Source organism: Sphaerodactylus townsendi, linkage group LG02, assembly GCF_021028975.2.
Source record: "Sphaerodactylus townsendi isolate TG3544 linkage group LG02, MPM_Stown_v2.3, whole genome shotgun sequence".
In the NCBI taxonomy this organism is placed as follows: Eukaryota; Metazoa; Chordata; class Lepidosauria; order Squamata; family Sphaerodactylidae; genus Sphaerodactylus; species Sphaerodactylus townsendi.
Window position 1 is genome coordinate 159,538,537 of NC_059426.1, and position 12,416 is coordinate 159,550,952.

The 12,416-nt window shown below is 42.7% G+C and overlaps 1 protein-coding gene across 1 annotated transcript in view; it reads left to right on the top strand.

The window, feature by feature from the left end:
• HHIPL1 (HHIP like 1) overlaps positions 1-10,669 on the top strand; it is a 40,355-nt gene extending 29,686 nt beyond the window's left edge. The window contains exons 5-9 of the mRNA XM_048486927.1: positions 2,455-2,581; positions 3,904-4,049; positions 6,933-7,014; positions 7,174-7,256; positions 9,357-10,669. Of these exons, the coding sequence (XP_048342884.1) occupies positions 2,455-2,581; positions 3,904-4,049; positions 6,933-7,014; positions 7,174-7,256; positions 9,357-9,979 (1,061 nt within the window). The 3' untranslated portion in view covers positions 9,980-10,669. The remainder of the gene's footprint in view (positions 1-2,454; positions 2,582-3,903; positions 4,050-6,932; positions 7,015-7,173; positions 7,257-9,356) is intronic.
• Positions 10,670-12,416: the final 1,747 nt, after the last annotated feature.

Here is a 12,416-nt window from a genome sequence, read left to right on the forward strand (position 1 = left end):
GCCATCTGTGCTAGAGACTATCACTATGTCCACTGACTGTGAATTCCACAATTACTCATTGAGAGAAGTACTCCCTTTTGTCCATCCTGAATGTATTGCCTTATTAGCTTCATTGGGTGCCCCAAGGTCTAATATTATGGAAAATGGAGGATAATGTTACTTCTAATGTTATTTTCTCTCCTCCAAGGATAATTTTCTAAACTTTTGTCATTGTTTCTCTAAGTCCTCTCTTCTTTAAAATGAAAAGCCACAGAGTCTTTAGACTTCCCTTATAGGAAAGGTCATCTAGCATCATCTTGGTTGACCACAGAATAAGCATCTTGCGTGGCGGTATTTTTCCCTGCATGGCTGAGGCTGTAGGAACTGGTTCACCTGATTTGTAGAAACCCACAGGGCTGAGACAAATTTTGACTTTATGTGCATAAGCTGTCTTTCAAACACAGCATATTAACAACAGCCTCTCTGCTGCCACCCTACTATCTGGTAGCGTTATCCTGAGCAAGTCTACTCAGAATCCTACTCAACTATGCTCAATGGGACTTACTCCCAAGAAAGTGTTCTTAAGAAGGCACTGTTAATTCAGGAAGGATAGTGGAAAAATGGTATCTATGGCCAACTCTCTATTCAGTAGTGTCAGATCTCTATTTAGTACCATCTCAGGAGAACCCCATATAACCTTTCTTCCTCATCACCTCAAAGACCAATGTGAGTCATTTTGCAGGATGGTGTCTTTCTCTCAGCCTGAGGCATTTAAGTACTTCAAATGATTCATGAGGTTCCAAAAGTGGAACTACACATGATGTTCTGGGATTCTTTCCCTGAAGGCTGTCTGTTATCAAATAAAGCCACAACAGATGGTTCCAAAGCATAGCAGTCTAGTGAGGAAAAGGGGGTACTTTAACCCCCTCCCCCTCCATGCTTTTAGTCTCTGAAAATCACCTTCCACTTCCCAGTGGCTTTTCTGTCTAAAGAGATGAAAGATGCAGGAAAGGAGAGTCCCTTATCATTTGTGAAGAAAAGGAAGTGGTAGGTACTTAATATTCCGAGGGAGCAAATTAATGGGGGGAGAAAGATTTCAAAGAACCCCTCCGCCTGTCCTCTCTGGCCTCTAGTCACTCTGAAGCCAACGGCAGTCACTTTACATGATAAAACAGAATCCTCAGGAGAAAGAATCATGGAACAGTGATCAAGATATAGGTCTGTCCTGAAAAGTATGTTCTCCATATTTTTACTCCAAGCCAGCTCTGAATAGCACATTTGATTCTTCCTCCTTCCGTTTTGTCCTCACAGCAATCCTGTATAGGAAGCTATGCTGAGAAAAAGAGAGCGGGAGATTCACCCAAGGTCACCCAGTGAGTGGGGACTAAACATAGGTTTCCCCAGCCCTAGTCCAATTCTCTAGCTTAGTGGTTTCCAATGTGATGCTCGTGAATACTGTGGTGTCCCTGGATGTGTATCCTGGTGCCCATTTCATTCTTACTCAAAGTATCTCCTCCCCAGAGCAAAGAGACAGTCCTGGCTTTTCTTTACTTCACTGTAGTGGGAGAAGATTCAGAACAGACCAGGCTTCAGGTTTGAGCCTGCAGGGAGCACCCCCTAGGAAATAGGAGGGCTTAGGAAGACATATGAAGTGCTTAGCACTTCCCTTCTCTGTGGCAGCCATTTTGTGGTGATGCCCACTACCTCTTCTCAAACTTCCAGTATTGCCACAGGATCGGAATGGTTAGAGGCCCCAGCTCTAGATATTATACCAATCAGTAGCTCTACAGTGAGGAAAAAAAACAGTGGCGTAGGAGGTTAAGAGCTCGTGTATCTAATCTGGAGGACCCGGGTTTGATTCTCCGCTCTGCTGCCTGAGCTGTGGAGGCTTATCTGGGGAATTCAGATTAGCCTGTACACTGCCACACGCGCCAGCTGGGTGAACTTGGGCTAGTCACAGCTTCTCGGAGCTCTCTCAGTCCCAGGTACCTCACAGGGTGTTTGTTGTAAGGGGGGAAGGGCAAGGAGATTGTAAGCCCCTTTGAGTCTCCTGCAGGAGAGAAAGGGGGGATATAGATCCAAACTCCTCCTCCTCCTCCTTCTTCTTCTGCCCGCCCTGAATCTTTTAAAACCTTAAATCCTTGGATTTAACATTGGGTTACATTTGCATGTACAGAGCCTGCTTGCATCAAATTTGACAATGCAGCAGTATTTGGACATCCACTGGTATCTGAGGTGGGCAAGAGGAGAAGGCTAACCCTCCCTCTGTTTTATTCCTTGCAATATACAGGTCCAACATATAATCCAAACTGGCTTTTTGCTTGTGCTTCCTAGAGATCTAGCCAAAACAAGAAAAGCTGAATTCCATGGTACACCTGTCCATCTGCCACACTATATGACCTAAAATGATAGTACATGACCTAAAACCATGACTTTGCATCCTGCAGGGATGATGTTATCTTTTCCCCTTTGCAGATGATGTGCTGCCTATATATGCTTACCCACACAAAATGGGGAAATCAGTAACAGGAGGCTATGTCTATCGGGGTTGTGAGTCTCCAAACTTGAATGGGCTGTACATATTTGGTGATTTTATGAGTGGGTAAGTGACTGCAGACTGGCTGTTAGGTGAGCAATAAATAACTCCAGCTGAAATAGTGGGTTCTCAGTGTGGATGCAAACGCTTATGCAGTCTAACCACTGCTGATCTTCCATTGCCGCTTGCTGGCGTTACACTCAGTGCCAGATTATTTATCCCAGCTGACTCCTGTGAAGCAAGGACATAACATGCTGGGTATATGAATTTCATACAGGTATGTAAATAGAGCAGTAGGATATGCAAATAACCTGACTGCGCCTCAAAGCTAATTGGATAGCTTAGTAAGGGTTTGATGCTGCATGTTAGTCCCTTCCACAACGCAACTTTCCCGATCACGGTTTCGATATATCGCGGGTCGACATGAGAAAGTAGTATAAATGGGAATTTTTATGACACAACTGTTTAATAAAATAAATGAACAGCTACACAATTTTTTCCCTTAAAATTACATTTGCAGTAAAAGAACTGCGGTTCAGGTTTACAGTGATCTCTCACGTAACATTGTGAGGTGATTTCGCAGTGATCTTTGCATTCTCGAGTTTTACCCCGTTTTCAAGATCACAGGGGGAAACTGCGCCCCTAACCCCAGCGATGTGAAAGGGACAAATGTATATGGCTTCGGAAGGTAGAACATTGCTTTGGTGCATTTCTGTTACTTTTTAAATATTTGGTGGTTCATTGCCTTGATAAGATGAAGTACATTTTAATGGACACATTTTTGCCAAGAGCAGATGAACTTCTCATTAATAACCTTTCTTTGCAGTCTGTAACTTCTATATGTCTTAATTTTAAAGTGCCTATTACACAGAAGGACTTAACAATGTCTAATCCATAGGGTTTTTGCAGGTTTCCTAAGGCATCATGCAAAATGCTAGGAATTCCAGCTCTGTTTAAAAAAATTAAATTAAGTTTCTTGTCCACATGGTTAAGGTGGCAATAGCACCATAGGATTGGAAATCAGAATGAAATTTTTAAAAAGTAGGAATGCATTCTGTTTTTAATCTTTGTAGAATGTGAATTGTAAAATAGCTACCGGTAACTGTAATTTTGCCATTTATTTTGTTCAGTTGCAAATGATGAGACTCACAGAGGTGCAAATTAATATGGCTCTTAAATGCAACTCTGTGTATGATATGTAATACTTTGTGGTGGCATGTAGTATCATGGGTGGGATATAAATCCAACAAAATAAATAAATAAATCTTGGAAGAAGGATGCAGCGCATATTTAATAATCGTAATTAGAGAAATAAGCGCTCAAAATTATTGTTCTATTTGCTTGTTGGAAGTTAATTGTTTTCTGTTTGTTTTAATTTTGCCTTGTAGGCGCCTAATGTCCTTGAAGGAGAACCATGTCACTGGTGAATGGCAGTACAATGAAATATGCATGGGAACAGGACAAACTTGCATGTTTCCTGGATTTATCAATAACTATTATCAGTATGTCATCTCGTTTGCAGAAGACGAGGCAGGTAATCATTTCAGGTGCCTAGTCAGATGAATGTATGGATGAAGTTTTTGAACTAGCAGAATAGCATCTGTCTCAGAGTTCATATATCTTGCTCTATGGTCCCCTGTTCTTCAGGATATATTGGGCCTTGGGCTAGTCATATGACCCAATATATCCAGGTCACATGACTGGATTATTCTCTCTCTCTCTCTCTCTCTCTCACTCACTCACTCACTCACACACGCACACACACACACACAAATATAAGAATGGTCTTGCTGTCTGGGTCAGAACAAGGTCTCTGTAGTCTAGCATTATTTCAAGCAGCAACCAACCAAATGCCTCTGGGCAGTCACAAGAAGGTAACAGCCATTTCCTAAGGTCAAGGAGTTTATTATTTGTTATTTATAGTCCACCTTTCTCACTGAGAAAGAAGGTGGATTGCACAGTGTAAAACAATACTATGAGCAGGATAGGACATCCAGCAAGTACTACAATAGGATTAGGATTGCAGAAATCAGAAACAGAGCTGAAACAAAGAATGTGTATTAATATGACATGTCAGACATTGTAGAAATTACATAGTAGGATTCAACAGATATTTTATTTATGTACAATACTTACTAGCTTCCTTTATTTCTTACAGATCACAAGGTGTCTTACAACATAGATAAAACACATAAAATAAAATACTTGAAAATGTAAAACCCAAAATTTAAAATCACAGCTTTGATTTGAACTATCTCCTAAAGACTCATCCCTGGGGAGGATGTTGCATAACTGTGGGGCTGACACCAGAAAGTCCCTATCTTATATACTCACTGGATGAACTTCTTTGATTGATGGAACAGTCAGGACAGCCTCTCCCTATGATCTTAATTCCTAGGTTTGAAGATTTGGGAGAAGATGGTCCTTCAAATACCCTGGTCCTAGGCCACGTATGGCTTTAATAGTTCATACTACACACGATAGTATAGTAGCATACTCCACAATGGTCCACAGTCCCTGTCCCTTTATTAAAGCATCTTTCTTTACTATTCAATTATACTGTAGCTCTATTTCCTGTATAAAAATTCCCTCCTGAATAATTCAGTTTTGCTATTGTGCCTATATAAGGAACATTCCATTTGGCTCATGGTGAATTCTCCATTGACAGACGGGTCCTAGCTCTGTATATTAAATGGGTTCCTAATGAGTGGATATTCTACAGGAAAGAGATCTTGTGATATTGGTGAATAACTGTTTTTAGTTACCCATAACATGGAATTGACCTTTTCCACCAAGCCTGCACACTCAGCTGACATTTTCATTCAGTTATCCACCAAAATAGAACAGAGACTGTGATCTTGATGAACCAATGAGAGAGAGAGAGAAAAAGAGTGTGTGTGTGTGTGTGTGTTGGGGGTGGTCCCCCCCCCCCCCGTGGCGCCCAGGGACATGTGACCATCCATGTCCCTCTGGCAGATATGCCACTGCCTCCGATAAAAACCTTCTGGTCGTCCCTGGCCCCAGGGTCATGCAATTGGCCTCAATTAAAGCAAGGTCTTTCTTTGCCCTGTCTCCAGCCTGGTGGAACTCTCTGTTCCGCAAGGCCTGTAAGACAGAGATGTTCCACTGGGCCTTTCATTGAGGCCACCCATATGTCCCAGTGTCATCTGCAAGACTCCTTACAACAACAATAAACCACCAATGCATTGTCTCTCTGTGTTGCCCTTTCTCAACTCTGCCCATGCTTGGACTGTTCTTAATGAGGTTTTCGTTTGAGCTGGACTTGAGTAGTCCTCATAGGCTTCAACTGTGCTGGCCATCTTGTGCTCTAATGAGATGTGTGTTTGGTGGTATTTTAATGTATTAGTTAAACTGTTTTTTAAATATGCTTGTACACTGTCCTGAGCCCGACTTTGGTTGGGGAGGGCGGGATATTAATGTAATAAAATAAACAAACAAACAAACAAATAAATAAAAGTAGAAATGTCTGCCATATGTAAAAACCTTTTTTCCATCTAAAGGAGATTTAATTAAGATGTTAAGTCACTTACAATGCCATTCAGAATAAGCAGGGGGCAAAGGACTCCGGAAGCAGCATGTCCCCTCTGCTGGCTACCTCATGCCTGTGTGAGTGGAATCTACATTAGTGCAGTGATGTCAGTTCTGGGGAGCCACGCAACTGCGTGAAGCCCAGGCACTGAGGCAGTGGCAGTGGCAGAACTCCAGTGTAGGAACTGGCACTGGTGCCGATGGGGGTGTTCCTGTAGGGCGGATCCAACTTTAGTCAGCTTCCTGAGCCATTTCAGCCTGGGGATGCCTCATTTGCTGGGATGCACTTAGGGTGGCACAACCCATTGTACCACATAGGGATTTCTCACGGCTATCAGGGGAGGTTACATCTGTTCTTGCTGAGGCAGCACTGCCAACCTCTGTGGAGATGGTGAGACGGCACCTGCCCAGCTACCCAACATTGACCCCCACCCCCAGGATTGGGCTGTAAGAACCTGCTTCCAATAGGCCATTTTTATAGTCATGGCCGAAATCTGCATATTATTAACTTAATTTAATGAACTGGTTGGTTTATTGAAAATCACTTTAAGATTTGTTTGTTGTAAGGTTTGCTTATGGGAGATATTTGGCATAATCCTAAGCAAGAGCTACACCTTTCTAAGTCTTATCTATTGAAAATCATTTTAAGATTTGTTTTAAGGTTTGCTTTTGGGAGATATTTGGTGTAATCCTAAGCAAGAGCTACACCCTTCTAAGTATATTTAAGTCAATGTGTTTAGAAGATGGTAACTCTGTCTAGGTTGGCACTGATAATGTGCTGCCCTGTCATGCCAGGTTAGTTGGCTTGCTTAGTGGAGCACTTAAAAATGCACACAGATTATTCATGCCTGCTTTTTTCCCCCTGAAGGAGAGGTCTATTTCATGTCAACCGGGATGCCAAGTGCTACCGCCCCTAATGGAGTCGTTTACAAAATAGTGGACACCTCCCGGTAAGATGTGGGGTTCTTTTTTTTCTGGAAAACATTTGGAACCTCTAATGTATGGGAGGAAGTTAAGTGTTTTGGCTTCTGTGATTCAGCAGGCTATCATGTTCCTTCTCACCATTTGTTCCTCATTCTACTCTCTTTATACGTTCCTGGTGATATCAGGAGAGCGCCACCCGGCAAATGTCATATTGAGCCTCTGCCAGTCAAAACAAAAAGCAAACTCATCAAGTTTGTAGCAAAAGAAAGTAAGTATTAAATGAGTCATGTTAAATAACGCTTCATTCTGTAGGTTTGAGGAAGGGGCTAAAATTGTGGTTCATTTCAAGAGAGTGGGCTGTTGGGGCTGCAAGCCAAGGAGATTGATTGGGAAGGTAAGACCTTGCATGGTCTTTCATTCATGTCCAGCTTGCGGTTTCATGGGTTGTGATGGCGTGCCCGCTGACTAGACAATGTACTCGTTAATGGCAAGCAGGATCACTCTTCTTGGCAAGTAATCTGTTTTATTTTATCCTTGGCATCTGTTTTGCAAATCCAGGGTGAGGGGGGAAAAAAAAACCAGCAAAAGCATGAGCACTCTTTACAACTTTCTGGAAAACTAGACATAGTTCAAGCAACCTGGGCATCTAGTTGTTAGGAGAAAGAGGGCATAGATAATAAAAAGCCAAGGAAGGCAAAAGACTCTAGTTCAGTGGTGGTGAACCTTTGGCACTCCAGATGTTATGGACTACAATTCACATCAGCCCCTGCCAGCATGGCCAATTGGCAGGGGCTGGCCATGCTGGCAGGGGCTGATGGGAATTGTAGTCCATAACATCTGGAGTGCCAAAGGTTCGCCACCACAGCTCTAGTTCCTGTAAGGTTTTCGGAGTCATAAGCACACTTGTATGTGATGGCAGTTGCAGTTATCAGATGGTAGCCTTGTTGATCTGCAGTAGAACAGCTAAATTCAAGTTCAGTAACCCCCTACAGACCAACAAGATTTTGGGCAGTTGGGTGAGGGGGAAGGAATAAACTTTCAAGAGTCAAATATCCTTTTGTCAGATACCATCTTGCTGGTTTTTAAGCTACCACTGGACTTGAATCTAACAATTACAGTGATGTTTCTCAACTGAAACATTGCGTGAATATCAGCATTGAAGAAGAAAAAGAGTTTGGATCTACGCCCCACCTTTCTCTCCTGTAAGAAAACTCAAGGTGGCTTAAACGCTCCTTTCCCTTCCTTTCACAGACATCTTGTGAGGTAGGTGGGGCTGAGGCAGTTCTGAAAAACTGTGACTAGCCCAAGGTCACCCAGCAGGAATGTAGGAATGCGGAAACACATCTGGTTCACCAAAAAAGCCTCTGCTACTTAGGTGGAGGAGTGGGGAATCAAACCCGGTTGTCCAGATTAAATCTACCTTCTCTTAACCACTACACCATGCTGGCTCTCATTGAGTTAAATTGTTAATCTGACATAGGGTAGTGAATAATTAGATTTCATTTTTATTCTGCCTTGGCTTTAAGGAACTCTTGAGGACTTTCATTATTTTCTCTGTTTCCCTCTCTAACTTTTTGTGCACAACAATCCTTTGAGGTGGGCTATTCAGAGACAGGACTCCAGAGAATTAATTGTTCAGGTGGTGTCATTTTATGCAGTGTAGCTGAGCACTCATCCTTGTGAAGATTACTAAAATACTGTGTACCTGTGGTGTGAAATGGAATTACTCTGTTAATGTATTTGTCGTTAAAAATTAAAAGCAAGAAGTGACTTTCAGTGAACATCTGCCATCTGTTGTTCAAAAAAGAAATTTAAAATGAATCACACAATGTCCATTAATATTATGCCATAAAGACTGAACAATGTCCAATTTGGGGGATTAAAAAAAAAGTTGGATGACAATGATTAAAAAAAATAGCAAAGAAAAAGAAACCCTGAAAGTTTCTGTTATCTGTGGTGCAGAGGTAATGTCTGTAATAGCCCTTTCTATCAGTGCTCTCATTAAAAACCAAAAAGGAAAAGTTATCTTTCCCCACTACCATTGCACAGAATATTTTGTGTGTTACCTTGGCAACTCTGCTTTCTTTATGCTCATTCCAATTACCAGAAAGAATAAAGCTCTGAATGCTCACAATCCTGCCCACCACTGAATGAAACAGCCTCTGGTACAATAGAGAGCCGCGGTTCTCACCAGCTGCTAACAGCCAATCTGTAGTAGTAATGAAGAGCACAGCAGAAAACGAAATTGCTGGTAGTGTAAGAAGTTGGCTACTGCTTTCTCTTTGAAAGTTCAGTATCCCACTCACGAAGCAACACGTTTGCATTTCTAGGTTCTGATGTTCTCTCTCTCTCTGTTTTTCCAATTCAGAGCTCATAATAAAAGCACCAACACAGCGTCCTAAACAAAGGGCCACAGCTCGAGCGCCAACGAAGAGCAAAGTGACGGCAGAACCACCTCGGGTCACGACTCCAGACTGGGTGGAGCAAATCATGACTCTTCTAAGAAGTCAAAACAGAGTGCTGATGACCACCGCCCCACCAAAAACCAAAGCCCCGAAGCCCAGGAAAAGTGGGAGGGCCGGGGGAAGGAGAGGGCAGAGGAGGAGGACTAAGCCAACCAGTGCTCCCACACAGCCACGGAACGGTGTGGTTCGAATAATGAACGGCAGTGTGGCAGGGAAGGACCGAGGAAGGGTAGAAATCTTCATCAACGGAAAGTGGGGCACCGTGTGCGATGACTTGTGGACTTCCAAAGCAGCGGCGGTAGTTTGCCGCCAGTTGGGCTATGCTTTTGTGATCCGGGCAACCAAGAAAGCAGAGTTTGGGGAGGGACGTTCGCTTCCCATTCTTCTTGATGACGTTCAGTGCTCAGGCCGGGAGAAAACCCTACTGGAATGCTTACATGCAGACATTGGAAAGCACAATTGTTCCCACAAGGAGGATGCAGGGGTGATATGCAGTCATGAAGATGTTACTGAGACTGAACAGTAGTTTGGGATACGAATGCTGGGTGGCTGCTTAGTTTTATTGTTTGTTTAACGCCATTGTCTGATGTGGATGGTGTTTATCAAATGACTGCATCTTGATTTAAGAGCTGTGTCTATTGGATAAGCAGAAGAGATAATGCTGTGTATAAAACAGCAGCGTCTTGGTCAGTGGTTGTTTGCAGTTTTGCAAATGGAAGAAAATATAATAGGAACTGTTGTAAATAACTGAATGATCACATTGGATAAAGAAGAAGAGTAAATACTGGTCATGTCACTCTTCTTGGTTTAACCCTAGCATAATTCTTGGCCACAAAATACAAGTGTTGTATTTCTCATTATTTGTAACTGGGCTTCTCAAATGTTCCCTTCTGTGTTGCAAAAATAATTTAAACCTCTGTAAAGCAGAGGAATAAGGATAACCCATAATATCTGGAACGTGACACCTGAAGTGGTCTGATTCTGCAGACTCTCCAGGTCCACTGGTTTCCCAAACTTTGCTTGTTGTGTTTGTTGTGAGGGGGGAAGGGCAAGGAGATTGTAAGCCTCTTTGAGTCTCCTACAGGAGGGTATAAGTCCAAATTCTTCTTTTTCCTCCTCCTCCTCTTCCTCCTTCTCCTCTTGCTGCATTTTGGATAATTTTTACTCCAAACCAGCCTTCAAGCCATCTTACAAGCATTAATTAAAAATCACAACATTGAACTCCCCGCTGATAAATTCATTATCGACATTAATTGCTATTAAAAGTTAAGGTGTGGCGGATGGACTTCATGAGGAGAGTGTTCCAAAGCAGGGAAACCACCATAACTACATACAATTCTGGCTGGATCTAAATGGTACTTTTAAAAACTCTTGAGTGAAGATATGGTTATATTTATTTATTTAAATATTTTACCTTGCTTTTATTCTGCACTTGAGTGGGCCTTTGACACAATACACACCTTATGATTTAAATTGAAAAATACAATTCAGCGCCCCCCTTCCCCCCCTCCCCCCCAATACAACAGTAAAGCAGGTGATGAGCCACAAGGGCTGGATCTTTTTCTGTCAGCATGATACAAGGCACAGGCTACAAGCCACAGGCTAAGAGCCTTTTTTCTCATTCAAAAAACTGGCACTTCAGACCAAGACTACATTTGAAAGGGAGAGAGACAGATCCTCAGCCAAAGTCTTAGTCAGCTGTCTTAGATTTCACAATTCCCTCCCTAGTGTGACACACTAAGGCTATTTATGCACTTGTGGTCTACTTTGCATTGAGTGTATGTTCCCTTCAGGTTGGATTCTCTGTAGCACACATGCTTTTCCCTCTCCCAAACTAACCACGTCTCAGATCAGAGAATCACTCTGGTTTCCAGATCTCTGAAAACATGACTTTTCCTCCCACTTTGCAGGGAAAGCAGAGACAGCATGGGATTGCATTAGGTTTTCTCACCCATGCAACACCAGTTCCTTCCGCTCTATGACTCAGCAATTTTTTTCTTTAACACTGCCTGTCTATCGCTGGAGCAATAGACAGGAGAAATGTACATGAAATGTACATGGTCTAACAAAATGACATTAGACCCAAGACAGCACACACACCAAAAAGAAAAAAAAAGGCAGCACAGAGCAACCTCCACAGCTGGAGGTTGCATGGAGAGAACAGGTGGGTGAAATGCCAGATCGATTCAATTGGGGGCACTTTGCAGCAGGAGAATCCTGTGGGTTTTTTAAAGTGAGAAAACCCCAGTGATGGGATTCAGCAGGTTCACACCACTTTGGCAGAACCAGTTGTTAAAATGGTGCTTGTAAACAACCAGTTGTTAATGTTTTGTCGAAGGCTTTCACAGCCTTCAACTGGTGGTTGTGGGTTTTCCGGGCTGTGTGGCCATGGTCTGGTAGATCTTGTTCCTAATGGTAGATTCTTGTTCCTAACATGGACAATATATACCCCACTAAAACATTCCCTTCTCACTAGACACATTGTGTAACAGACTTCCTCTGTGATACACCTCTGAAGATGCCAGCCACAGATGCAGGTGAAACGTTAGGAACGAGATCTACCAGACAATGGTCACACAGCCTGGAAAACCCACAACAACCAACCGGTTGTTAAATTATTTGAATCCCACCACTGGGAAAAAACCTGTGAATCTGAGCACTGCGTGCTTAAAGGGCCGGAGTAAGATTCAATGACTTCCATAAATGGTCAGTATAAGAAATGGGGTTGGATAGTTTCAGAGTGCAGTCATGTTGGTCTACAACAGATTTAGGATTAGGATAGGAATTACAACAAGCAATCTCTGAGCATCACTACTCTTCTATATCCTTGTCATGAGTTGTCAAGTTCACAGCATCCCCCCCCCCCCCCAATAATACATCAGCTTTACCAGCACAGTTGGATACATGGATAGTTGGGTCAGAAGCTGCTATGAAGTGGGGGGCAGGGATTGACAATAGAGCTG